Source organism: Nerophis lumbriciformis, linkage group LG09 (assembly GCF_033978685.3).
Source record: "Nerophis lumbriciformis linkage group LG09, RoL_Nlum_v2.1, whole genome shotgun sequence".
Classification (NCBI taxonomy): Eukaryota; Metazoa; Chordata; class Actinopteri; order Syngnathiformes; family Syngnathidae; genus Nerophis; species Nerophis lumbriciformis.
This window is the reverse complement of record NC_084556.2, coordinates 51,302,501-51,326,427: the sequence shown is the minus strand read 5'-3', so window position 1 is coordinate 51,326,427 and position 23,927 is coordinate 51,302,501. Positions and strand designations below refer to the sequence as shown.

The window sequence follows — 23,927 nt, the reverse complement described above, 5'->3', positions numbered from 1 at the left end:
TGCCGCCATCACTTGCCGTGCTACCGAGGTCCTTTGTCCCTGAATAGATCACACACTTCGGCAGATTCAATGGGGGTCTGGCGGCAGATTTCTTTGACTTTAACGTTGGAAATGCATCTGCTTTGAGTGTCGCAGGATATCCACACATTCTTGCCATCTCTGTCGTAGCATAGCTTTCGTCGGTAAAGTGTGCGGAACAAACGACTGACCATTTCGTCGGCTTTTCCACACCCTCCTATTTTCAGCAAATTTCGTCCAATTTCTTGCCACTTTCGCATCTTTGGGCCACTGGTGCAACTTGAATCCGTCCCTGCTCGTGTTGTTACACCCTCCGACAACACACCGACGAAAGTGAGAAAATGGCGGATTGCTTCCCGATGTGACGTCACGTTCGCCAAAATTCATCCATTAAGAGTTCGGAAATCGGTTAAAAAAATATATGGTCTTTTTTCTGCAACATCAAGGTACATATTGACGCTTACATAGGTCTGGTGATAATGTTCCCCTTTAACACGATAAGTAATGAATAATTCTGCTGGTAATCACAGTGTTGAAAATAACCACGTATCAACTAGACTACAAAGCCATCAGCAAAACCATGCAGCACCAGAAGCCGCATTAAGGGTAAGATAAGAGACTTATTATACTCTAAAAATGTTGGTCTTACTTAAAAATGCACGCATTTAGTTTAGCGTTTAGTTTCTATTGTGTATAACTAGTGTTTCTACTCTGCACGAGGAGTGTTTCTAATGTGTATAACTACTGTTTCTACTGTGTACTAGTAGTGTTTCTAATGTATATGACTAGTGTTTCTAATGTGTACTAGTAGTGTTTCTTATGTGTATAACTAGTGTTTCTACTGTGTACTAGTTAGCGTTTCTAATGTGTACTAGTAGTGTTTCTACTGTGTACTAGTAGTGTTTCTAAATGTGTACTAGTAGTGTTCCTAATTTGTATAACTTGTGTTTCTACTGGGTACTAGTGGTGTTTCTAATGTATATGACTAGTGTTTCTAATGTGTACTAGTAGTGTTTCTAATGTGTATAACTAGTGTTTCTACAGTGTACTAGTTAGCGTTTCTAATGTGTACTAGTAGTGTTTCTACTGTGTAATAGTAGTGTTTCTAAATGTGTACTAGTAGTGTTCCTAATTTGTATAACTTGTGTTTCTACTGTGTACTAGTAGTGTTTCTATTGTGTACAAGTAGTGTTTCTACTGTGTACTAGTAGTGTTTCTAATGTGTATAACTAGTGTTTCTACTGTGTACTAGTAGTGTTTCTAATGTGTATAACTAGTATTTCTACTGTGTACTAGTAGTGTTTCTAATGTGTATAACTAGTGTTTCTACTGTGTACTAGTAGTGTTTCTAATGTGTATAACTAGTATTTCTACTGTGTACTAGTAGTGTTTCTAATGTGTATAACTAGTGTTTCTACTGTGTACTAGTAGTGTTTCTAATGTGTATAACTAGTATTTCTACTGTGTACTAGTAGTGTTTCTAATGTGTATAACTAGTGTTTCTACTGTGTACTAGTAGTGTTTCTAATGTGTATAACTAGTGTTTCTACTGTGTACTAGTAGTGTTTCTAATGTGTATAACTAGTATTTCTACTGTGTACTAGTAGTGTTTCTAATGTGTATAACTAGTGTTTCTACTGTGTACTAGTGGTGTTTCTAATGTGTATAACTAGCGTTTCTATTGTGTACTAGTAGTGTTTCTACTGTGTACTAGTAGTGTTTCTATTGTGTACAAGTAGTGTTTCTACTGTGTACTAGTAGTGTTTCTAATGTGTATAACTAGTGTTTCTACTGTGTACTAGTAGTGTTTCTAATGTGTATAACTAGTATTTCTACTGTGTACTAGTAGTGTTTCTAATGTGTATAACTAGTGTTTCTACTGTGTACTAGTGGTGTTTCTAATGTGTATAACTAGTGTTTCTATTGTGTACTAGTAGTGTTTCTAATGTGTATAACTAGTGTTTCTACGGTGTACTAGTAGTGTTTCTAATGTGTATAACTAGCGTTTCTATTGTGTACTAGTAGTGTTTCTAATGTGTATAACTAGTGTTTCTACTGTGTACTAGTAGTGTTTCTAATGTGTATAACTAGTATTTCTACTGTGTACTAGTAGTGTTTCTAATGTGTATAACTAGTGTTTCTACTGTGTACTAGTGGTGTTTCTAATGTGTATAACTAGTGTTTCTATTGTGTACTAGTAGTGTTTCTAATGTGTATAACTAGTGTTTCTACGGTGTACTAGTAGTGTTTCTAATGTGTATAACTAGCGTTTCTATTGTGTACTAGTAGTGTTTCTAATGTGTATAACTAGTGTTTCTACTGTTTACAAAAAGCAGCATCAGTATTTTCATATTGTGGGCAATTGAGGAGCAGAATATTTGTTAGACAGTTTGAACAATGTGTCTTTTTAATGTCTGCATTTGGCAAATTAAATGTATTATTATAACGAAAAAGGAGTAAAGAAGATTGGTTATCAGGATCAGGCCTTCCCTGTCACTAAATGTACTTTAACTAGTTAGTTAGTTTGTTTTATAGTATTTCATGAAATGAGTAAAATAAGAACAGTTGAATTGTAAAATATGACACAATATGAAAGCATTACTAAAATGAGCTTCAATAGCACAATAGAGAATATAAAAATTAGCTTACCTGACACTCCGCCATTTTGAGGAAGCCGTATTCTGGTCACGTGACGCCTACTTTGCGTTGCCAGGTGTTATATGACAAATTGTTGTCTTGAACCGTTTTTCATTATCTATTTTTTTGAGGAAATTAGATTAAAAACTATTTCACGTTTTTTCTACAAAAGTCAAACATGACCACAAAGCGTGTAAAGTATATCTTATAAAGTTATACTAACTAAACTGACACTGGTAGATTACCGCCATCTCCTGGCTGTAAAGAGTCATCGATGCACATCATAGTATGTATCTTGGTTTTGTTTTTTGTTAAGAGAATTGTATTAAATAGGTCACTATATGGCATTTTGGAGGATTTTTTTTTTTTTTTTTTTCGTGCAGAGGGTGAAATTATTGTACACATACAATTACTACTAAGCACCTCTGGCAACGCAGCAACCACTCGAAACATTTCCTATTATTTACGGACCTACGGAATTCAAGCCGAACACACATAGTTTTTAGCGACCATTTTAAGGACATTGAAAGTGTTTTGGATATTTAGTTCCGACTCACACGTCAGGCGTCTATACTCCGCGCTTTTATTTTGAAAGCGGAAGTCCCGACGTGCGTATTGTCCTGTCATTGGTCCTGCGCCGCAGTCTCTCCTCCTGCCGTCGCCATGGTGCAGATGATGGAGTCTCAGTGCGAGTATTTCATGTATTTCCCGGCGGTTCCCATCACCGACCTGTCCGACCCCGCCCGGTACCGAACCCTGCCCCGTCGGAGCCACCTCTACCTGGGGGAGACGGTCCGCTTCCTGCTGGTGCTGCGCTGCAAGGACGCAAGGGCGACGCCGACCGAGCAGGGCCACGGTAAGGAGGGGGTGGGGCCGGGGGGGGCGCCGTTTGCTGGTTGTCAACAGAACGTATTGTCAGTGTGGCCCCTTCATTAGGTACACAAGCTCATAACAAAGATAATAATGCTCAGTTTGGGGGCGTTTCCAATATTTTAGTTTGCTTATTTATACATTATACTGTATGTATATATATATATATATATATATATATATATAAGGAAATTCATATACTGCAAAAAAAAAAAGTGACTTCATACAGAAGTATTTTCTACCGTATACGTATTGTAACTAGTTCTCAAAGTTCGTATTTACGCATACTTGCCAACCGATTTCGGGAGGTGGGGGGGAGGGGAGGTGGGGTGGGCGTGGTCGGGGTGGGACGGGGGCGTGGTTTGGGGCGTGGCCAAAGGGGGAGGAGTATATTTACAGCTAGAATTCACCAAGTCAAGTATTTCATATATATATATATATATACACATATATATATATATATATATATATATGTATATATATATATATATATATATATAAGAAATACTTGATGTTCAGTGAATTCTAGCTATATATATATATATATATATATATATATATATATATATATATATATATATTTATATATATATATACGTACATATATATTTATTTTATTATATATATATATATTTATATATATATATATATATATACGTGTATATATATATATATACGTATATATATATATTTATTTTATTATATATATATATATATATATATATATATATATATATATATATGTCTTAATAAGGTTATCCAAAAAATAGTGCTCGATACCGTAGTAGAGCGCAATATATGTATGTGTGGGGGAAAAAAATCACAAGACTATTTCATCTCTACAGGCCTGTTTCATGAGGGGGAGTTCCCTCAATCATCAGGAGATTTTAATGGGAGCATTCACATACCATGGATTATATAGGGCACAGAGTGGGTGGGTACAGGCTGGTGTAGGGGCGTGGTGATTGGCTCATGTGTTACCTAGGAGGTGTCTCCGTCTGTGGCGGCATGCTGTTACAATTTCGCTGCGCTTGTTGAGGGATGACAGGTCTGGACGGTAAATAATAAACAGTTTTTTCTTTCAAGCATAGGTTGCATCTTTTATTACCACTATTGTAAGGTGTGCTGGATGCAAGAATTTGCCATGTTATTGAATATTCAACATTATTGTATTTGAGGTCCCAAATGTGTTTGCTGAGTTCTGTGGTATTCCGCAGGTTTTGGTTCTTGAAAGAAGCCTTGTGATTGTTCCATCTGGTTTTGAACTCTCCCTCAGTTAATCCTACATATGTGTCGGATGTGTTAATGTCCTTGCGTGTTACCTTAGATTGGTAGACAACTGATGTTTGTAAGCACCCCCCGTTGAGAGGGCAATCAGGTTTCTTTCCACAGTTGCAACCTTTGTTGGTTTTGGAGTCGCTCTGTCCGGGGGCCGACGGCTCATTTGCAATTGTTTTGTTGTGGTTTGAGATGATTTGTCATATATTGTTCATATATATATATATATATATATATAAAATAAATACTTGAATTTCAGTGTTCATTTATTTACACATATACACACACATAACACTCATCTACTCATTGTTGAGTTAAGGGTTGAATTGTCCATCCTTGTTCTATTCTCTGTCACTATTTTTCGAACCATGCTGAACACCCTCTCTGATGATGCATTGCTGTGTGGCACGCACAAAAGTGCTTTCATCAAATGCACTAGATGGCAGTATTGTCCTGTTTAAGAGTGTCACAACATTGCTGTTTACGGCAGACGAACTGCTTTACGATATACAAAAACGTGACTGCTGTTGTTGTGTGTTGCTGCCGCGCTGGGAGGACGTTAATGAAACTGCCTAACAATAAACGCACATAAGAAACCAAGAACTCGCCCTCGATCATTCTACAGTTATAACGTGATTGGGCAGGTATGCTGGTTATATTGTGGGTTAGCGGACTCAGGTCCTCATGGATCTGAGTCCGCCTGAATTTCGAGAGATTTTCGGGAGAAAATTGGTCCCGGGAGGTTTTCGTGAGAGGCGCTGAATTTCGGGAGTCTCCCGGAAAATCCGGGAAGGTTGGCAAGTATGTATTTACGACCCAAATTGCTTAGGCTGCAATTAGTTACGTTTGTATGTACTCAATGGGAGTGTGTCTCAACTACGAAACGTGGTAACGTGAAACAGTGTAACGCTATACATTCTGTGCGATGAAACATCGTAGCATTTTTTTTTTTAACATAAAACATTGTAGCACTAGACAATTTGTAAAAATGAAACGTCGTAACATTAAACATTGCAACACGAAACATTGTAACGTAAGACATTGTAGCATGAAACATTGTAACGATAAACAAATTGTATAATGAAACATCGTAGCATAAAACATTGCAACACAAAACATTGCAACATGAGACAACGTAACACTAAAAAATGTGTGTAATGAAACATCGTAATATAAAACATTGTAACACGAAACCTTGTGACGCAAAACATTATAACATAAAACATTGTAACACGAAAAATTTGTATTGAAAAACAGCGTAACATAAACATTGTAACACGAAAGATTGTAACATAAGAAATTGTGTAATGAAACATCGTAGCATAAAACATTGTTGCACAAAACATTGTAGCATAAGACATTGCAACACTAAACAATTTGTATAATGCAACGGCGTAATGTAAAACATTGTAACACTAAACAATTTGTATAATGAAACATCGTAATATAAAACATTGTAACATGAAACATTGTAACACGAAACCTTGTGAGGCAAAACATTATAACATAAAACATTGTAACACGAAACAGTTTGTATAGAAAAACAGCGTAACATAAACATAGTAACAAGAAAGATTGTAACATAAGAAATTGTGTAATGAAACATCGTAACATAAAACACTATTACACAAAACATTGTAACATAAGACATTGCAACACTAAACAATTTGTATAATGAAACGGTGTAACGTAAAACATTGTAACACTAAACAATTTGTATAATGAAACATCGTTATATAAAACATTGTAACATGAAACATTGTAACACGAAACCTTGTGACGCAAAACATTATAACATAAAACATTGTAACATGAAACATTGTAACACGAAAAATTTGTATTGAAAAACAGCGTAACATAAACATTGTAACACAAAAGATTGTAACATAAGAAATTGTGTAATGAAACATCGTAGCATAAAACATTGTTGCACAAAACATTGTAGCATAAGACATTGCAACACTAAACAATTTGTATAATGCAATGGCGTAACGTAAAACATTCTAACACTAAACAATTTGTATAATGAAACATCGTAATATAAAACATTGTAACATGAAACATTGTAACACGAAACCTTGTGACGCAAAACATTATAACATAAAACATTGTAACACGAAACAGTTTGTATAGAAAAACAGCGTAACATAAACATAGTAACAAGAAAGATTGTAACATAAGAAATTGTGTAATGAAACATCGTAACATGAAACACTATTACACAAAACATTGTAACATAAGACATTGCAACACTAAACAATTTGTATAATGAAACGGTGTAACGTAAAGCATTGTAACACTAAACAATTTGTATAATGAAACATCGTTATATAAAACATTGTAACATGAAACATTGTAACACGAAACCTTGTGACGCAAAACATTATAACATAAAACATTGTAACATGAAACATTGTAACACGAAACAATTTGTATAAAAAAACAGCATAACATAAACATTGTAACACGAAAGATTGTAACATAAGAAATTGTGTAATGAAACATCGTAACATAAAACACTATTACACAAAACATTGTAACATAAGACATTGCAACACTAAACAATTTGTATAATGAAACGGCGTAACAGAAAACATTGTAACACAAAACCTTGTGACACAAAACATTATAACATAAAACATTGTAACATGAAACATTGCAACACTAAACAATTTGCATGGAGAAACAGCGTAACATAAACATTGTAACACGAAACATTGTAACATAAGACATTGTGTAATGAAACATTGTAACATAAAACATTGTTACACAAAACATTGTAGCATAAGACATTGTAACACTGAACAATTTGTATAATGAAACAGCATAACATAAAACATTGTTACACGAAACATTGTAACACTAAACAATTTGTATAATGAAACATCGTAACATAAAACATTGTAGCACGAAACATTGTAGCATAAGACATTGTAACATGAAACATTGTAACATGAAACAATGTAACATGAAACACTGTAACATGAAACACTGTAACACGAAACATTGTAACACAAAACACTGTAACATGAAGCATTGTAACACAAAACATTGTAACATTAGGCATTGTAACATAAAACATTGTAAGACAAAATATTGAAACAAGAAACATTGCACCATGAAACATTGTAACACGAAACATTGTAACTCGGAACTTTGTAACTCAAAACATTGTAACATAAAACATTGTAACATGAAACATCGTAACATAAAATATAGTAACACAAAACACAGTAACACGAAACATCATTACATGAAACATCATTACACGAAACATCGAAACATGAATCATTGTAACATAAAACATTGTAACACAAAACGCAGTAGCACGAAACATCGTAACATGAAACGTGGTAACATTAAACATTGTAACACAAAACATTGTGACATAAAACATTGTAACACAAAGAAAACATAACACGAAACATTGTAACACGAAACACTGTGATACAAAATATTGTAACATGAAACATTGTAACACAAAATATTGTGAAACAAATCCTCACAATGTTAAACAAAGTTACACCTAATGTGGTAAACCGAGGACTTCCTGTAATGTAGAAGCAGAAAATCTACATGATAAAACTGCACCAGAACTTGGTTCATTCGGACCAAACTGGGCTCAACTGGACCGGCTGACAGGACAATCCTCTTCCAGCAGGGGACGCTCCATCAGCAGGTTTCGGGACAGAATCGGCCAGCAGTCGGGCTTGGAGGGAGCTGGCAGGGTCACTGTCTGCCGTGGCCAGTGTGAGTCCGGGTGAGAGCAGTCGACACCGCACCAACCAGCACCACCACGACTACACCAGCAGCGGGGACGAGGGTGTCGACGACGGCGAGGAGGACTACATTGCAGCGGCCGAGGCGGCCATCGCGGCTCTGGGGAGCAGAGTGGACTCACGCTGCCGGTCCTTCCGGGAGTGCAAACCGCTGCTTATACACAACTCCTGCGGCTCTGCGGCGCGGGAGTTCCGCAGGGCGCCAATACAGGTATGCCCAATAGTTCTCAGACTGGAATCAAATTATAGTGTTGCTTTGGTAGAATCTCTCGGCAATGTCGTCTACACCAGTCTCCTCTGGACGAGCCGGTGGTTCTGGCAGATGAAGTCATCTTCCCACTCACAGTCTCCTTGGACAAACTCCCCGTCAGAACCGTCAAAGTCAAGGTACTACTACAGGAAGTACACACATTTCTCCGGTCCTGTAGCTTCTACCGACTTCAACATCCCTGGAAAAACTTTCTCCTTGGAGTCCAATAATGAGTGTGTGTGTTCTCAGGTGATGGTCACGGTATGGAAGACGGAGGCGGAGCAAGCAGAGGTACAGGAGTTAGGCTACCTCAGTGTCCTGCAGCAAAGAGAGCCATCACACACCTTTAGACACGACCTGAACACTTTCAAGGCTCAAGGTTTCACAGACACACACACTTACAGGCACACACACCTAACTAACTCGGCTATGGTCCTCAGTGAGCACCACCCTGACCGTCCTGCCGCCTCCCGCCGTTCGCTGCAAGCTGATGAGCGTCTCCGGGCGCCACCTGGCTGTCCTTAAAGGTAGCTGGGCAACACGCTAACATCTCAGGTGACCTGAGGCCATGTCAGAAGAGGACGTGTGTGTCTTTGTCTCATCATTCCTCAGTGCTGAACAACTCGTCACAGGAGGAGGTGAGCGTGAGGGACGTTCGTATTCTGCCAGACCTCAACGCCTCCTACCTTCCCATGATGCCCGACGGCTCCGTGCTGCTGGTGGACAACGTGTGGTACGTACAGGTCATGTGACTGACGCATGACATGGCATCATCGTCGTCGTGAACGAGACCATGCTCCGCCTGTCCAGCCACCATTCCGGTGAGGTGGGCATGGCGTCTTTCTGCAAGGTGGACAGCGTCGCTTGCCGCCTTCCCAGCCTGCTCGGCGCCTTGGAGGAGCATGACTTTCTGTTCCAGCTGAACCTGAACGACATGCCTCAGGACGAGTCCAATGAGGTGTGTTGTGTTGACTTTGTGTTGTCGGATGAACCGCAGTCCCATGGTTTGAGGTTTCAGGCGGTGGCATGTGCTTCCTTTCAGGGGATGGAGGTTCCTCTGGTGGCTGTGCTGCAGTGGTCCACTCCCAAGATGCCGTTCACCAACTGTATCTACACACACTACAGGTCCGTAGCCTGCTCGTGCCGTCCTGTGACCCAGCACCCCGGTCTCATATTGCACCTCCAGGTTGCCAAGCGTCCGTCTGGACCGGCCGAGATTCGTGATGACGGCCCGTTGTCCGAGCACCGTCAAGGTCAAGGAGCACTTCAAAGTGAAATACATCCTGCTCAACAACCTGCAGGACTTCCTGTCAGTGCGGCTGGTGTGGACTCCGGAAGGTAAGTTTGGGTTCGCTTATCACATAGTTGTGTTGCCAGAGAGGTCTCGGAGCAAGTTCTGTGTCTTTAGGTCGTGGTCAGACTGAGGACACCACGCTGGCAGCGGTGGTCTGCCACACGCCGTTCAGTAACCTGGGTCAATGTCGCAAAGGAAGCACGCTGTCCTTCAGCGTGGCTTTCCAGATCCTCAGACCGGGACTGTACGAGGTAACGAGATGCACCTTTTGGCGAGAGCCGTCCGGTGTTCACAAGCGCTAATCTCTTTCCTCAGCTGAGTCAGCACATGAAGCTCAAGCTCCAGTTCACCGCGTCCGTCGCCAACCCGCCTCCCGATGCCAGGCCGCTCTCACGTAAGAACCAAATAATTCTGGGTAAAGATCCTGCTTCTGTTCAAACATGGCCTCCCCACCGCCTCTTAGGTAAAAACAGCCCGTCCAGCCCGGCGTTCCGTGACCTGTTGGACCGTCATCAGGCCAGTTTGGGTCGATCCCAGTCCTTCTCCCACCAGCAGCCGTCTCGCTCTCACATCATGAGGTGTGACCAAGACCTTGAGGCTTTCGTCCCACCAAACTTTATTTAATCTCACTCGTCTGTGTGTGCATCAGGACGGGCAGTGCAATGGAGCGGCGCGCCATAACTCCCCCCGTGGGCTCCCCGGTGGGTCGGCCGCTGTATCTGCCACCACAGGACAAAAGCCTGCTGTCCTTGGACAAGATTGCCAAGAGGGAGTGTAAAGTTCTGGTGGTGGATCCATGAGAGCCAAGAGGACATCTTGTCAGTGTTATCAGTTTGCAGCAGTATTAACGTCAGCATTATTAAACGACAATGCAAAAAAAGCTATCATGTGTGTGAACAAGTCATTCAAAAGTCTTCTTTTGTTTCCCTCTTGTTTTCATGTGGGTTTTTTTTTTTGCCTTTTGGTTCGGGACCCTTTGGGACTGTGTGACAAGGGGTGGCACTTTCGTGACTTCGGCGGTGCTTTTTTGTGAACTTCTGGATCTGCCTCTCGGGAGCCTTTTGGCCATGGAGAATAGCTGCTGGGTCTCTGCCACACCAGAGTCCGTTTGGAGAGACTGGAGGAGATGCGGATGAAGAGACAGGGCTGCGGAGCTAGCGCTGAGCGCCGGGACGTACAGGCTTCACAGTCTTCTGGCTGAATGAGCATGTATCGGACACCTCGGTCTCCTTGGACGTATCCTTGCTTATCCATGCGGACTGGACACTGACCGAGAGTTGGTGGGCGGCCGAGGGTCAGACTGGTTGCTTTGTTGGGTCTGCTCCTGTCTCTGGCCATGCTCCCCCCACCCCAGCAGACAATGGCGTGGAACACCGCAGAGGCCACCACATTGTATATGTTGTTGTTTTACTTTTGTGACTGTGTGTAGAAGTGGCTGCTTGCATCAGCTCTGCTCTTGTAATGTCCTATGTGCATACTTGCCAACCCTCCCGATTTTCCCGAATTTCAGTGCCCCTCCCGAAAATCTCCCGGGGAAACCATTCTCCCGAATTTCTCCCGAATTTCTCCCGAATTTCTCCCGATTTCCACCCGCACAACAATATTGGGGGCGTGCCTTAAAGGCACTGCCTTTAGCGTCCTCTTCGACCTGTCGTCTAGTCTGCTTTTCCTCCATACAAACAGCGTGCCGGCCCAGTCACATAATATATGCAGCTTTTACACACACAGAAGTGAATGCAAGGCATTATTGATCCATAGCCATACAGGTCACACTGAGGGTGGCCGTATAAACAACTTTAACACTGTTACAAATATGCGCCACACTGTGAACGCACACTAGAGATGCGCGGTTTGCGGGCACAACCGCGGAGTCCGCGGATTATCCGCGGATCGGGCGGATGAAATTTAAAAAAATTAGATTTTATCCGCGGGTCGGGTCGGGTCGGGTCGGGTGGTTGAAATAAAAAAAAAATTAGATTTTAAATAGATTCAGGCGGGTGGCAGTTAAACCAATTCGGAAATATATATACATAGTTAAATGTTGTTACCCACATACGAAAAACGAGCAGGCACCTGCAGCATATGCCACAACAGAAGAAAAAAAAAAAAAGAGATGGACACTTTTACGGAGCGGAGAAGGGACGCCTCGCCGGGGTCCGGGACCGAGGCCCCTTCCCCCGAGAGGGCCCCACCGGGAGCCGTAGCTGAGGCGATCCGCGAGAAGGGCCCGACGCACGTCCAGGGTCACCACCGCGCCCACCGCACCGACACCCCGCCTCGTCCGCCTTCGCCGCGGCCGGCGTCACGCGCAGCAGGTAAGCAGCTTACCTGCCCGCCACCCCCGTGGCCGGGGGCTCGTAACAGGGGTCACTCCGCGCGCTCCGCCCGCGCAGCTTACCTGCCCGCCACCCCCGTTGCCGGGGGCGCGTAACAGGGGTCACTCCGCGCGCAGTGCGCTCACGAAAGGGGTGGGGCTCACCCTGGTTGATATAGACAGCAGCTAGGACGGTGGCCATGGAAGTTGGAACCCGCTAAGGAGTGTGTAACAACCCACCTGCCGAATCAACTAGCCCTGAAAATGGATGGCGCTGGAGCGTCGGGCCCATATACCCGGCCGTCGCCGGCAGCGAGACGCGCTTGGAGGTGCGCTCAGCGCGGCTCCCATATGATTGCGCACTGGTGTGCGTCTGGGTCGTGACAGCGTGGCACGCGAATGTCTGCACTGCATTGGATCAGTCTCCTTTCTTTAACAGGCAAAAGCTTTATAACCTCACTAATGCCTTGCATCGTCTATATTAGATATATGACAACGGGCGGGTGCGGGCGGATGCGGTTCTGATCAAATGTTAGATCGGGTGGATTGCGGATGGTTGACGACTTTCTGATGCGGTTGCGGATGAAATAATTGCCTATCCGCGCATCTCTAACGCACACCAAACAAGATTGACAAACACATTTTGGGAGAACATCAGGACCGTAACACAACATAAACACAACAGAACAAATGCCCAGAACCCCTTGCAGCATTAACTCTTCCGGGACGCTACAACCCTGCCCCCCTCACCCCCATCTCTCGAATTTGGAGGTCTCAATGTTGGCAAGTATGCCTATGTGTTCTTTGATGTTTCTTTCTTACACACGTTGATGTGTTCTATGGCTATGATGTTTTTTTTCTTCTTGCTTTGCCTCAGTCTGGACCCCCTTTCCAGGGGCCCAGGCTTGGACTGAATTTTTGACTGGACAGCGTTTACCTGTGTCACGTTCAAACACTGAGGACATCTATTAAACAAGACAAAAGGCAAGGAATCAAACAGAGACAGAATTCAATTTGGACTCAATATTGAGGAGAGACATGGCCACTGCACTCTCTGTACAGTCCTGCACCACGCTCTGACGAAGAAGGTTTTCGTCACCTCCTTTATTCAGATGTTCAATGTTCACGCACCAACACATGTCACAGCAGGAATGGGGAGTATGTAAAACAGTCATTGTTTTCGGTCGCTTTGAAGTCCAAGAAGAGGATTTCTCGGGCTTGGGCTCTTCCTGGATCCAGCTGGGGCAGGTGTTGGAGGACAATGGATAACCCCTCCCGTCTCCTGACCACAGTGACTTCAAGAGGGCAGCGGGTCATAAACAGTGTTGACCTCGGTCACCAAACAGTTGGAAGAGAGTTTGTGAAATACTTCAGAGAGAGTTCGTTTAACACTTCAAAGAGAGTTCCTCTGGAAGTTGAGCAGATCCTGCCATCTGTCCGTGTTGAAATCACAGTGGCGTTTCACGAGCCTTCTTCCTCTTGTTAGGCCTCGAAAGACAGCATTCATAATACAACGTTTCTTTTGTGATAACTTACAAACAATTATTCCAACAACCTGTTTCTCACCTTTTTTTGTAAGGGGCACCGGAAGTTGGCAGACGCCGCAGCAGCGATCCTGTTCTGTCTCCCCGTAATGTTTGTCTGCTCTTGAATGGGATTGTGCTGAAAATCTTAATTTCCCCTCAGGGATTTTTTAAAGTATTTCTGATTCTGATTGAAAGAAGGTGTAAGGTCACAACAACAATGAAGTGTTACAGTCCTCTGAGTCGTGTGACGTCATTGTTCTCAGCAGGCCCGGCCCTAACCAATCTGGCGCCCTAGGCAAGATTTTAGGTGGCGCCCCCCCCACATCGGCAGTGAACTGTATATACTCACAAGAAACCGAATAGCTTTGTCTTTGACCTTTTTTTTACTTAAAGAAAGCAAATTAACAATCAGAATAGTTAACAAGATAAAAAAAAATATGAATAAATAAATGAATGCAAAAAATAAAAAATGAATATATGAAATACAATATTTTTTACATACATATTGCTTAATTAACATTAATGATGTGCACTTTAACAACTAGGCTTACAACTATACCTAATGGGTGGAAAAGTGACTATTACCTGCAGGGCAAACATTAGCTAACCAGAAGGCAATAACAATGTAAACAAAAAATACCTGCTTAAAAGATCTAATACAAATGTCCCTGAGGAATGTAAGGTGGGAGTACTGTAATTACCTAACGTTACATTATTATTTTCCATAACAATTTAGCCCCCTCCACAATATTAACCCGACGTTAAAACAGAACTAGCTATTTATTGATTGGCAATTGCCGAATCATGTGACGTTAGCTTAATGCTAAAAAGCCAGGTTACTATCACATTCTGTAACAGACAAATAATTTCATGTAGGCTAACGTTACCTACCTGCTACCTCTGTCTTTTTCTCGTTTCTCCTCCTCTTCTTTTCTCTTTTTTCTTCCCTGGGCACCTGACAGTTTTGGCCGTTTTGACATCTTGTGTTGATTTTTTGATGTGGTGACGTCCAAAAAGAGTCTTGATACGGGAAGGGAGGGGGCGCACCGGGCGAGGGGGGGCTGGGGGGGGTTGTAATGTTGTAACAAATAATATTTCTATTATATAGGCTTTACTTTGCATTTTAATTAACGTGGGATTATTTTTTGTATTTAGAAATAATAGTACCAACTTTTTTTTTTTTTCTCCAACATTTGTGGCACTGGCGTGGCGCCCCCTGATGGACGGCGCCCTTAGCATTTGCCTATACAGCCTATGCCAAGGGCCGGCCCTGGTTCTCAGATGTATATAAATAACATGCTGTCTTCGGTCATCAACGGTTCCATAGTGTAGTGGTTATCACGTCTGCTTTACACGCAGAAGGTCCTGGGTTCGAGCCCCAGTGGAACCATTCGTTTTTTTTGTGAGTAGACGGTCCGGTAATATGTTGAAAAGCAACACTTGGATCAACATAAATTAGACCACCTGAGTAGCGAAAAGTACGATTGTATCATATTATTGTTATTAACAACATCTCAGACCGACGTCATCGCACATGTGATAAAAACAAAAAAGTAGGGCTCGTTTGGCCACTCGGCTGCATAGTGTAGCGTTTATCACGTCTGCTTTACACGCAGAAGGTCCTGGGTTCGAGCCCCAGTGGAACCACGTTTTATTTTATTTTATTTATAAATGTTACGCCATTTTTACCGTAAAAAATTATGTTACGTATTGTTTGATAATTTACCGCAACTACGTACGGCAAATGTGTGTGTTAACACAAAAGTGGAGATGCCGGGGATTGAACCCGGGACCTCATACATGCGAAGCATGCGCTCTACCACTGAGCTACATCCCCACATCAGCGCAACGGGGATTTAGTAAATATAACCTCCTTTTTTTTTTACAGTAAATTTACACGTTTCAATTTTTACAAAACGACGATAATTTACACCATTTCAAGTATCCCCGGGTGAGAAAACGGCGTCTTGCATTTGAAACGACTCAGCAAAGGCTGATAACAGCAACTTGTTTCTTTGAAACACTTCCACCATGCAGGAATTAACGGCGTTAAAATGGAAGCACACACAAAAACGGTCTAAATGTTGTTGAAAATGAGAATCTGTGGCTGAAATTGACTTACTTGTTGGGGTGACTCCAAACGACTTTTCACTGGTACGAAACCGGTATCGGAGCATTCACTATTAGCCGATACCGATATCAGATCAATAGGAATAATATATGTTTGTTTTTGTTTTTTTATTTGAAATATTTTTGTGGAAAAATGTTGCATATTTTGTGTATTTGCAATGAAAAACATTTTTTTATTTTTTTATTTTTAACAAAAAAGGCATTAAAGAATAAAAATAAAACTTTAAATCGACAGATGGCTCTGAAGTTGATCTGGAGATTTAAGTGAAAAAATAAAAATAAACAATATCTGACTTTTTTAACGTTTTTATGAGTGTGGCCCTTTTTGATTTTCAGTCATTTTGGTGGGACTTTTTTTAAAGTCCTTCGTCAAAAAATACAGATCAATCAAAATCAATATTGATCTATTCGAGGCTCTAATAACCATTAAACTTTGAAATATTTTTGTGGAAAAATATTGCATATTTTGTGTATTTGCAATGAAAAACATTTTTTTATTTTTAACAAAAAAGGCATTAAAGAATAAAAAATACAACTTTAAATCGACAGATGGCTCTGAAGTTGATCTGGAGATTTAAGTGAAAAAATAAATAATAAATAATATCTGACTTTTTTAACGTTTTTCAGTCATTTTGGTGGGACTTTTTTTAAAGTCCTTCGTCAAAAAATACAGATCAATCAAAATCAAAATTGATCTACTCGATCAAGGCTCTAATAACCATTAAACTTTGAAATATTTTGGTGTAAAAATGTTGCATATTTTGTGTTTTTGCAATAATAAAACATTTGACCTTTTTTTTTAACAAAAAGGGAATAAAACACAACAACAACAAAAACGTATTTTGTGTTTTTGCAATAAAAAAAAACAACATTATTTTATTTTTTTTACAAAAAGGCATAAAACAAGGGGATAAAACAAAAACTTATTTTTTACATCAACAGGAATAATACATGTTTTTTATTTTTTTATTATTTGAAATATTTTTGTGGAAAAATGTTGCATATTTTGTGTATTTGCAATGAAAAACATTTTTTTATTTTTTTTATTTTTAACAAAAAAGGCATTAAAGAATAAAAATAAAACTTTAAATCGACAGATGGCTCTGAAGTTGATCTGGAGATTTAAGTGAAAAAATAAAAATAAACAATATCTGACTTTTTTAACGTTTTTATGAGTGTGGCCCTTTTTGATTTTCAGTCATTTTGGTGGGACTTTTTTTTAAAGTCCTTCGTCAAAAAATACAGATCAATCAAAATCAATATTGATCTATTCGAGGCTCTAATAACCATTAAACTTTGAAATATTTTTGTGGAAAAATATTGCATATTTTGTGTATTTGCAATGAAAAACATTTTTTTATTTTTTTATTTTTAACAAAAAAGGCATTAAAGAATAAAAAATACAACTTTAAATCGACAGATGGCTCTGAAGTTGATCTGGAGATTTAAGTGAAAAAATAAAAAATAAATAATATCTGACTTTTTTAACGTTTTTCAGTCATTTTGGTGGGACTTTTTTTAAAGTCCTTCGTCAAAAAATACAGATCAATCAAAATCAAAATTGATCTACTCGATCAAGGCTCTAATAACCATTAAACTTTGAAATATTTTGGTGTAAAAATGTTGCATATTTTGTGTTTTTGCAATAATAAAACATTTGACCTTTTTTTTTAACAAAAAGGGAATAAAACACAACAACAACAAAAACGTATTTTGTGTTTTTGCAATAAAAAAAACATTATTTTATTTTTTTTACAAAAAGGCATAAAACAAGGGGATAAAACAAAAACTTATTTTTTACATCAACAGGAATAATACATGTTTTTTATTTTTTTATTATTTGAAATATTTTTGTGGAAAAATGTTGCATATTTTGTGTATTTGCAATGAAAAACATTTTTTTATTTTTTTATTTTTAACAAAAAAGGCATTAAAGAATAAAAATAAAACTTTAAATCGACAGATGGCTCTGAAATTGATCTGGAGATTTAAGTGAAAAAATAAAAATAAACAATATTTGACTTTTTTAACGTTTTTATGAGTGTGGCCCTTTTTGATTTTCAGTCATTTTGGTGGGACTTTTTTTAAAGTCCTTCGTCAAAAAATACAGATCAATCAAAATCAATATTGATCTATTCGAGGCTCTAATAACCATTAAACTTTGAAATATTTTTGTGGAAAAATATTGCATATTTTGTGTATTTGCAATGAAAAACATTTTTTTATTTTTTTATTTTTAACAAAAAAGGCATTAAAGAATAAAAAATACAACTTTAAATCGACAGATGGCTCTGAAGTTGATCTGGAGATTTAAGTGAAAAAATAAATAATAAATAATATCTGACTTTTTTAACGTTTTTCAGTCATTTTGGTGGGACTTTTTTTAAAGTCCTTCGTCAAAAAATACAGATCAATCAAAATCAAAATTGATCTACTCGATCAAGGCTCTAATAACCATTAAACTTTGAAATATTTTGGTGTAAAAATGTTGCATATTTTGTGTTTTTGCAATAATAAAACATTTGACCTTTTTTTTAACAAAAAGAGAATAAAACACAACAACAACAAAAACGTATTTTGTGTTTTTGCAATAAAAAAAACAACATTATTTTATTTTTTTTACAAAAAGGCATAAAACAAGGGGATAAAACAAAAACTTATTTTTTACATCAACAGGAATAATACATGTTTTTTATTTTTTTATTATTTGAAATATTTTTGTGGAAAAATGTTGCATATTTTGTGTATTTGCAATGAAAAACATTTTTTTATTTTTTTATTTTTAACAAAAAAGGCATTAAAGAATAAAAATAAAACTTTAAATCGACAGATGGCTCTGAAGTTAATCTGGTGATTTAAGTGAAAAAATAAAAAATAAATAATATCTGACTTTTTTAACGTTTTTATGAGTGTGGCCCTTTTTGATTTTCAGTCATTTTGGTGGGACTTGTTTTAAAGTCCTTCATCAAAAAATACAGATCAATCAAAATCAATATTGATCTATTCAAGGCTCTAATAACCATTAAACTTTGAAATATTTTGGTGGAAAAATGTTGCATATTTTTTGTTTTCACAATAATAAAACATTAGACTTTTTTTTTAACAAAAAGGGGATAAAACACAACAACAAAAACTTATTTTGTGTTTTTGCAATAAAAAAACAACAACATTATTTTATTTATTTTTTTTACAAAAAAAGCATAAAACAAGGGGATAAAACAAAAACTTATTTTTTACATTTTTCTTGTTTAACAAAAAAGGCCTATGACTTATTTTTTACACTTTCAAAAATGTTGCATATTTTGTGTTTTTGCAATAAAAAAAAAAAAACATTATTTTTATTTTTTTTTACAAAAAAGGCATAAAACAAGGGGATAAAACAAAAACTTATTTTTTACATTTTTATTTTTCAACAAAAAAGGCCTAAGGCGTAACAAAAAAATTACTTATTTTTTACACTTTCATGACTGCGACCCTTGAAATATTTTTGTGGGAAAATGTTGCATATTTTGTGTTTTTGCAATAATAAAACATTTGACTTTTTTTTAACAAAAAGGGTATAAAACACAACAACAACAAAAACTTATTTTTTACATTTTTCTTTTTTAACAAAAAAGACCTAAAGTATAACAAAAGAAAACTTATTTTTTTACACTTTTATGACTTAAACTCTTGAAATATTTTTGTGAAAAAATGTTGCATATTTTGTGTTTTTGCAATAAAAATAAAAAAAAACATTATTTTATTTTTTTACAAAAAGGCATAAAACAAGGGGATAAAACAAAAACTTATTTAAAAAAAAAATTTTTAACAAAAAAGGCCTAAGGCATAACAAAAAAATAACCTATTTTTTACACTTTCATGACTTAAATCCTTGAAATATTTTTGTGGAAAAATGTTGCATATTTTGTGTTTTTGCAATTAAAAAAAACAAAACATTATTTTATTTTTTTACAAAAAAGGCATAAAACAAGGGGATAAAACAAAAACTTATTTTTTAAATGTTTCTTTTTTAACAAAAAAGGCCTAAGGCATAACAAAAAAATAACTTATTTTTTACACTTTCATGACTGAGACCCTTGAAATATTTTTGTGAAAAAAATGTTGCATATTTTGTGTTTTTGCAATGATAAAACATTTGACTGTTTTTTAACAAAAAGGAAATAAAACACAACAACAACAAAAACTTATTTTTTACATTTTTCTTTTTTAACAAAAAATACCTAAAGTATAACAAAAAAAAAACTTTTTTTTTTTTTACACTTTTATGACTTAGATCTTTGAAATATTTTTGTGGAAAAATGTTGCATATTTTGTGTTTTTGCAATTAAAAAAACAAAACATTATTTTATTTATTTTTACAAAAAAAGGCATAAAACAAGGGGATAAAACAAAAACTTATTTTTTACATTTTTCTTTTTTAACAAAAAAGGCCTAAGGCGTAACAAAAAAAATAGCTTATTTTTTACACTTTCATGACTGAGACCCTTGAAATATTTTTGTGAAATAATGTTGCATATTTTGTGTTTTTGCAATAATAAAACATTTGACTTTTTTTTTAACAAAAAGGGGATAAAACACAACAACAACAAAAACTTATTTTTTAAATTTTTCTTTTTTAACAAAAAAGACCTAAAATATAACAAAAAAAACGTCTTCTTTTTTACACTTTTATGACTTAGACCCTTGAAATATTTTTGTGGAAAAATGTTGCATATTTTGTGTTTTTGCAATAAAAAAAACAAAACATTATTTTATTTTATTTTACAAAAAAAGGCATAAAACAAGGGGATAAAACAAAAACTTATTTTTTACATTTTTCTTTTTTAACAAAAAAGGCCTAAGGCGTAACAAAAAAAATAGCTTATTTTTTACACTTTTATGACTTAGACCCTTGAAATATTTTTGTGGAAAAATGTTGCATATTTTGTGTTTTTGCAATAAAAAAAAACAAAAAACATTATATATATTTTTTTTTACAAAAAAGGCATAAAACAAGGGGGAAAAACAAAAACTTATTTTTTACATTTTTCTTTTTTAACAAAAAAGGCCTAAGGCATAACAAAAAAATAACTTATTTTTTACACTTTCATGACTGAGACCCTTGAAATATTTTTGTGAAAAAATGTTGCATATTTTGTGTTTTTGCAATGATAAAACATTTGACTGTTTTTTAACAAAAAGGGGACAAAACAAAACAACAACAAAAACTTATTTTTTACATTTTTCTTTTTTAACAAAAAATACCTAAAGTATAACAAAAAAAAACTTATTTTTTTTTACACTTTTATGACTTAGACCTTTGAAATATTTTTGTGGAAAAATGTTGCATATTTTGTGTTTTTGCAATAAAAAAAAACATTATTATTATTTTTTTTACAAAAAAAGGCATAAAACAAGGGGATAAAACGAAACTTATTTTTTACATTTTTTTTTTTTAACAAAAAAGGCCTAAGGCGTAACAAAAAATAGCTTATTTTTTACACTTTCATGACTGAGACCCTTGAAATATTTTTGTGGAAAAATGTTGCATATTTTGTGTTTTTGCAATGATAAAACATTTGACTGTTTTTTAACAAAAATGGGATAAAACACAACAACAACAAAAACTTATTTTTTATATTTTTCTTTTTTAACAAAAAATACCTAAAGTATAACAAAAAAAAGCCTTCTTTTTTTACACTTTTATGACTTAGACCTTTGAAATATTTTTGTGGAAAAATGTTGCATATTTTGTGTTTTTGCAATTAAAAAAAACAACATTATTTTATTTTTTTTTTACAAAAAAGGCATAAAACAGGGGGATAAAACAAAAACTTATTTTTTACATTTTTCTTTTTTAACAAAAAAGGCCTAAGGCGTAACAAAAAAATAGCTTATTTTTTACACTTTCATGACTGAGACCCTTGAAATATTTTTGTGGAAAAATGTTGCATATTTTGTGTTTTTGCAATAATAAAACATTTGACTTTTTTTAACAAAAAGGGGATAAAACACAACAACAACAAAAACTTATTTTTTAAATTTTTCTTTTTTAACAAAAAAGACCTAAAGTATAACAAAAAAAACTTCTTCTTTTTTACACTTTTATGACTTAGACCCTTGAAATATTTTTGTGGAAAAATGTTGCATATTTTGTGTTTTTGCAATAAAAAAATAAAAAACATTATTTCATTTTTTTACAAAAAAGGCATAAAAAAAGGGGATAAAACAAAAACTTATTTTTTACATTTTTCTTTTTTTAACAAAAAAGGCCTAAGGCATAACAAAAAAATAACTTATTTTTTACACTTTCATGACTGAGACCCTTGAAATATTTTTGTGAAAAAAATGTTGCATATTTTGTGTTTTTGCAATGATAAAACATTTGACTGTTTTTTAACAAAAAGGGGATAAAACACAACAACAACAAAAACTTATTTTTTAAATTTTTCTTTTTTAACAAACAATACATAAAGTATAACAAAAAAAACCTTCTTTTTTTTACACTTTTATGACTTAGACCTTTGAAATATTTTTGTGGAAAAATGTTGCATATTTTGTGTTTTTGCAATTAAAAAAAACAAAACATTATTTTATTTTTTTTACAAAAAAAAGCATAAAACAAGGGGATAAAACAAAAACTTATTTTTTACATTTTTATTTTTTAACAAAAAGGCCCAAGGCGTAACAAATAAATAGCTTATTTTTTACACTTTCATGACTGAGACCCTTGAAATATTTTTGTGGAAAAATGTTGCATATTTTGTGTTTTTGCAATAAAAAAACAACAACATTATTTTATTTATTTTTTTACAAAAAAGGCATAAAACAAGGGGATAAAACAAAAACTTATTTTTTACATTTTTCTTTTTTAACAAAAAAGGCCTAAGGCATAACAAAAAAATAACTTATTTTTTACACTTTCATGACTGAGACCCTTGAAATATTTTTGTGAAAAAAATGTTGCATATTTTGTGTTTTTGCAATGATAAAACATTTGACTGTTTTTTAACAAAAAGGGGATAAAACACAACAACAACAAAAACTTATTTTTTTAATTTTTCTTTTTTAACAAACAATACATAAAGTATAACAAAAAAAACCTTCTTTTTTTTACACTTTTATGACTTAGACCTTTGAAATATTTTTGTGGAAAAATGTTGCATATTTTGTGTTTTTGCAATTAAAAAAAAAAAAACATTATTTTATTTTTTTTACAAAAAAAAGCATAAAACAAGGGGATAAAACAAAAACTTATTTTTTACATTTTTATTTTTTAACAAAAAGGCCCAAGGCGTAACAAATAAATAGCTTATTTTTTACACTTTCATGACTGAGACCCTTGAAATATTTTTGTGGAAAAATGTTGCATATTTTGTGTTTTTGCAATGATAAAACATTTGACTGTTTTTTAACAAAAAGGGGATAAAACACAACAACAACAAATACTTATTTTTTAAATTTTTCTTTTTCAACAAAAAATACCTAAAGTATAACAAAAAAAACCTTATTTTTTTACACTTTTATGACTTAAACCCTTGAAATATTTTCGTGAAAAATTTTTGCATATTTTGTGTTTTTGCAATAAAAATAAAAAAAACATTATTTAATTTTTTTTACAAAAAGGCATAAAACAAGGGGATAAAACAAAAACTTATTTAAAAAAAATTTTTTAACAAAAAAGGCCTAAGGCATAACAAAAAAATAACCTATTTTTTACACTTTCATGACTTAAACCCTTGAAATATTTTTGTGGAAAAATGTTGCATATTTTGTGTTTTTGCAATAAAAAAAAAAAAACATTATTTTATTTTTTTACAAAAAAGGCATAAAACAAGGGGATAAAACA

The 23,927-nt window shown here is 35.7% G+C and overlaps 1 protein-coding gene and 3 non-coding genes across 5 annotated transcripts; 3 read left to right on the top strand and 1 right to left on the bottom strand.

Moving 5' to 3' along the window:
• Window positions 1–3,305: 3,305 nt before the first annotated feature.
• On the top strand, window positions 3,306–11,691 carry trappc14 (trafficking protein particle complex subunit 14). 2 transcript variants are annotated; one of them, XM_061962908.1, is made up of 13 exons: window positions 3,306–3,511; window positions 8,465–8,793; window positions 8,874–8,969; window positions 9,082–9,211; window positions 9,273–9,359; window positions 9,445–9,565; window positions 9,643–9,790; window positions 9,875–9,957; window positions 10,019–10,170; window positions 10,241–10,377; window positions 10,442–10,520; window positions 10,590–10,704; window positions 10,776–11,691. In XM_061962908.1, exons 1-13 carry the CDS (start codon window positions 3,319–3,321, stop codon window positions 10,924–10,926), a joined length of 1,821 nt encoding a protein of 606 aa, XP_061818892.1. In that variant the 5' UTR covers window positions 3,306–3,318; the 3' UTR covers window positions 10,927–11,691. The 2 variants fall into 2 exon arrangements, with proteins under 2 accessions (XP_061818892.1, XP_061818891.1); XM_061962907.1 differs by having other exon boundaries at window positions 8,462–8,793.
• A 3,592-nt stretch (window positions 11,692–15,283) lies between these two features.
• On the top strand, window positions 15,284–15,356 carry trnav-uac (transfer RNA valine (anticodon UAC)). The gene has a single exon. It is a non-coding gene; the product is annotated as a tRNA-Val (tRNA).
• Window positions 15,357–15,540: 184 nt separating this feature from the next.
• trnav-uac (transfer RNA valine (anticodon UAC)) lies at window positions 15,541–15,613 on the top strand. Its single transcript has one exon. It is a non-coding gene; the product is annotated as a tRNA-Val (tRNA).
• Window positions 15,614–15,731: 118 nt separating this feature from the next.
• On the bottom strand, window positions 15,732–15,803 carry trnaa-cgc (transfer RNA alanine (anticodon CGC)). The gene has a single exon. It is a non-coding gene; the product is annotated as a tRNA-Ala (tRNA).
• Window positions 15,804–23,927: the final 8,124 nt, after the last annotated feature.

Coding starts and splice junctions, on each gene's coding strand:
- trappc14 (XM_061962907.1), top strand. CDS start 3,319: ATGGTGCAGATGATGGAGTCTCAGTGCGAGTATTTCATGTATTTCCCG. Junction 9,212..9,272: donor GAACACTTTCAAGGCTCAAG/GTTTCACAGACA, acceptor TATGGTCCTCAG/TGAGCACCACCCTGACCGTC. Junction 10,378..10,441: donor TCAGACCGGGACTGTACGAG/GTAACGAGATGC, acceptor CTCTTTCCTCAG/CTGAGTCAGCACATGAAGCT.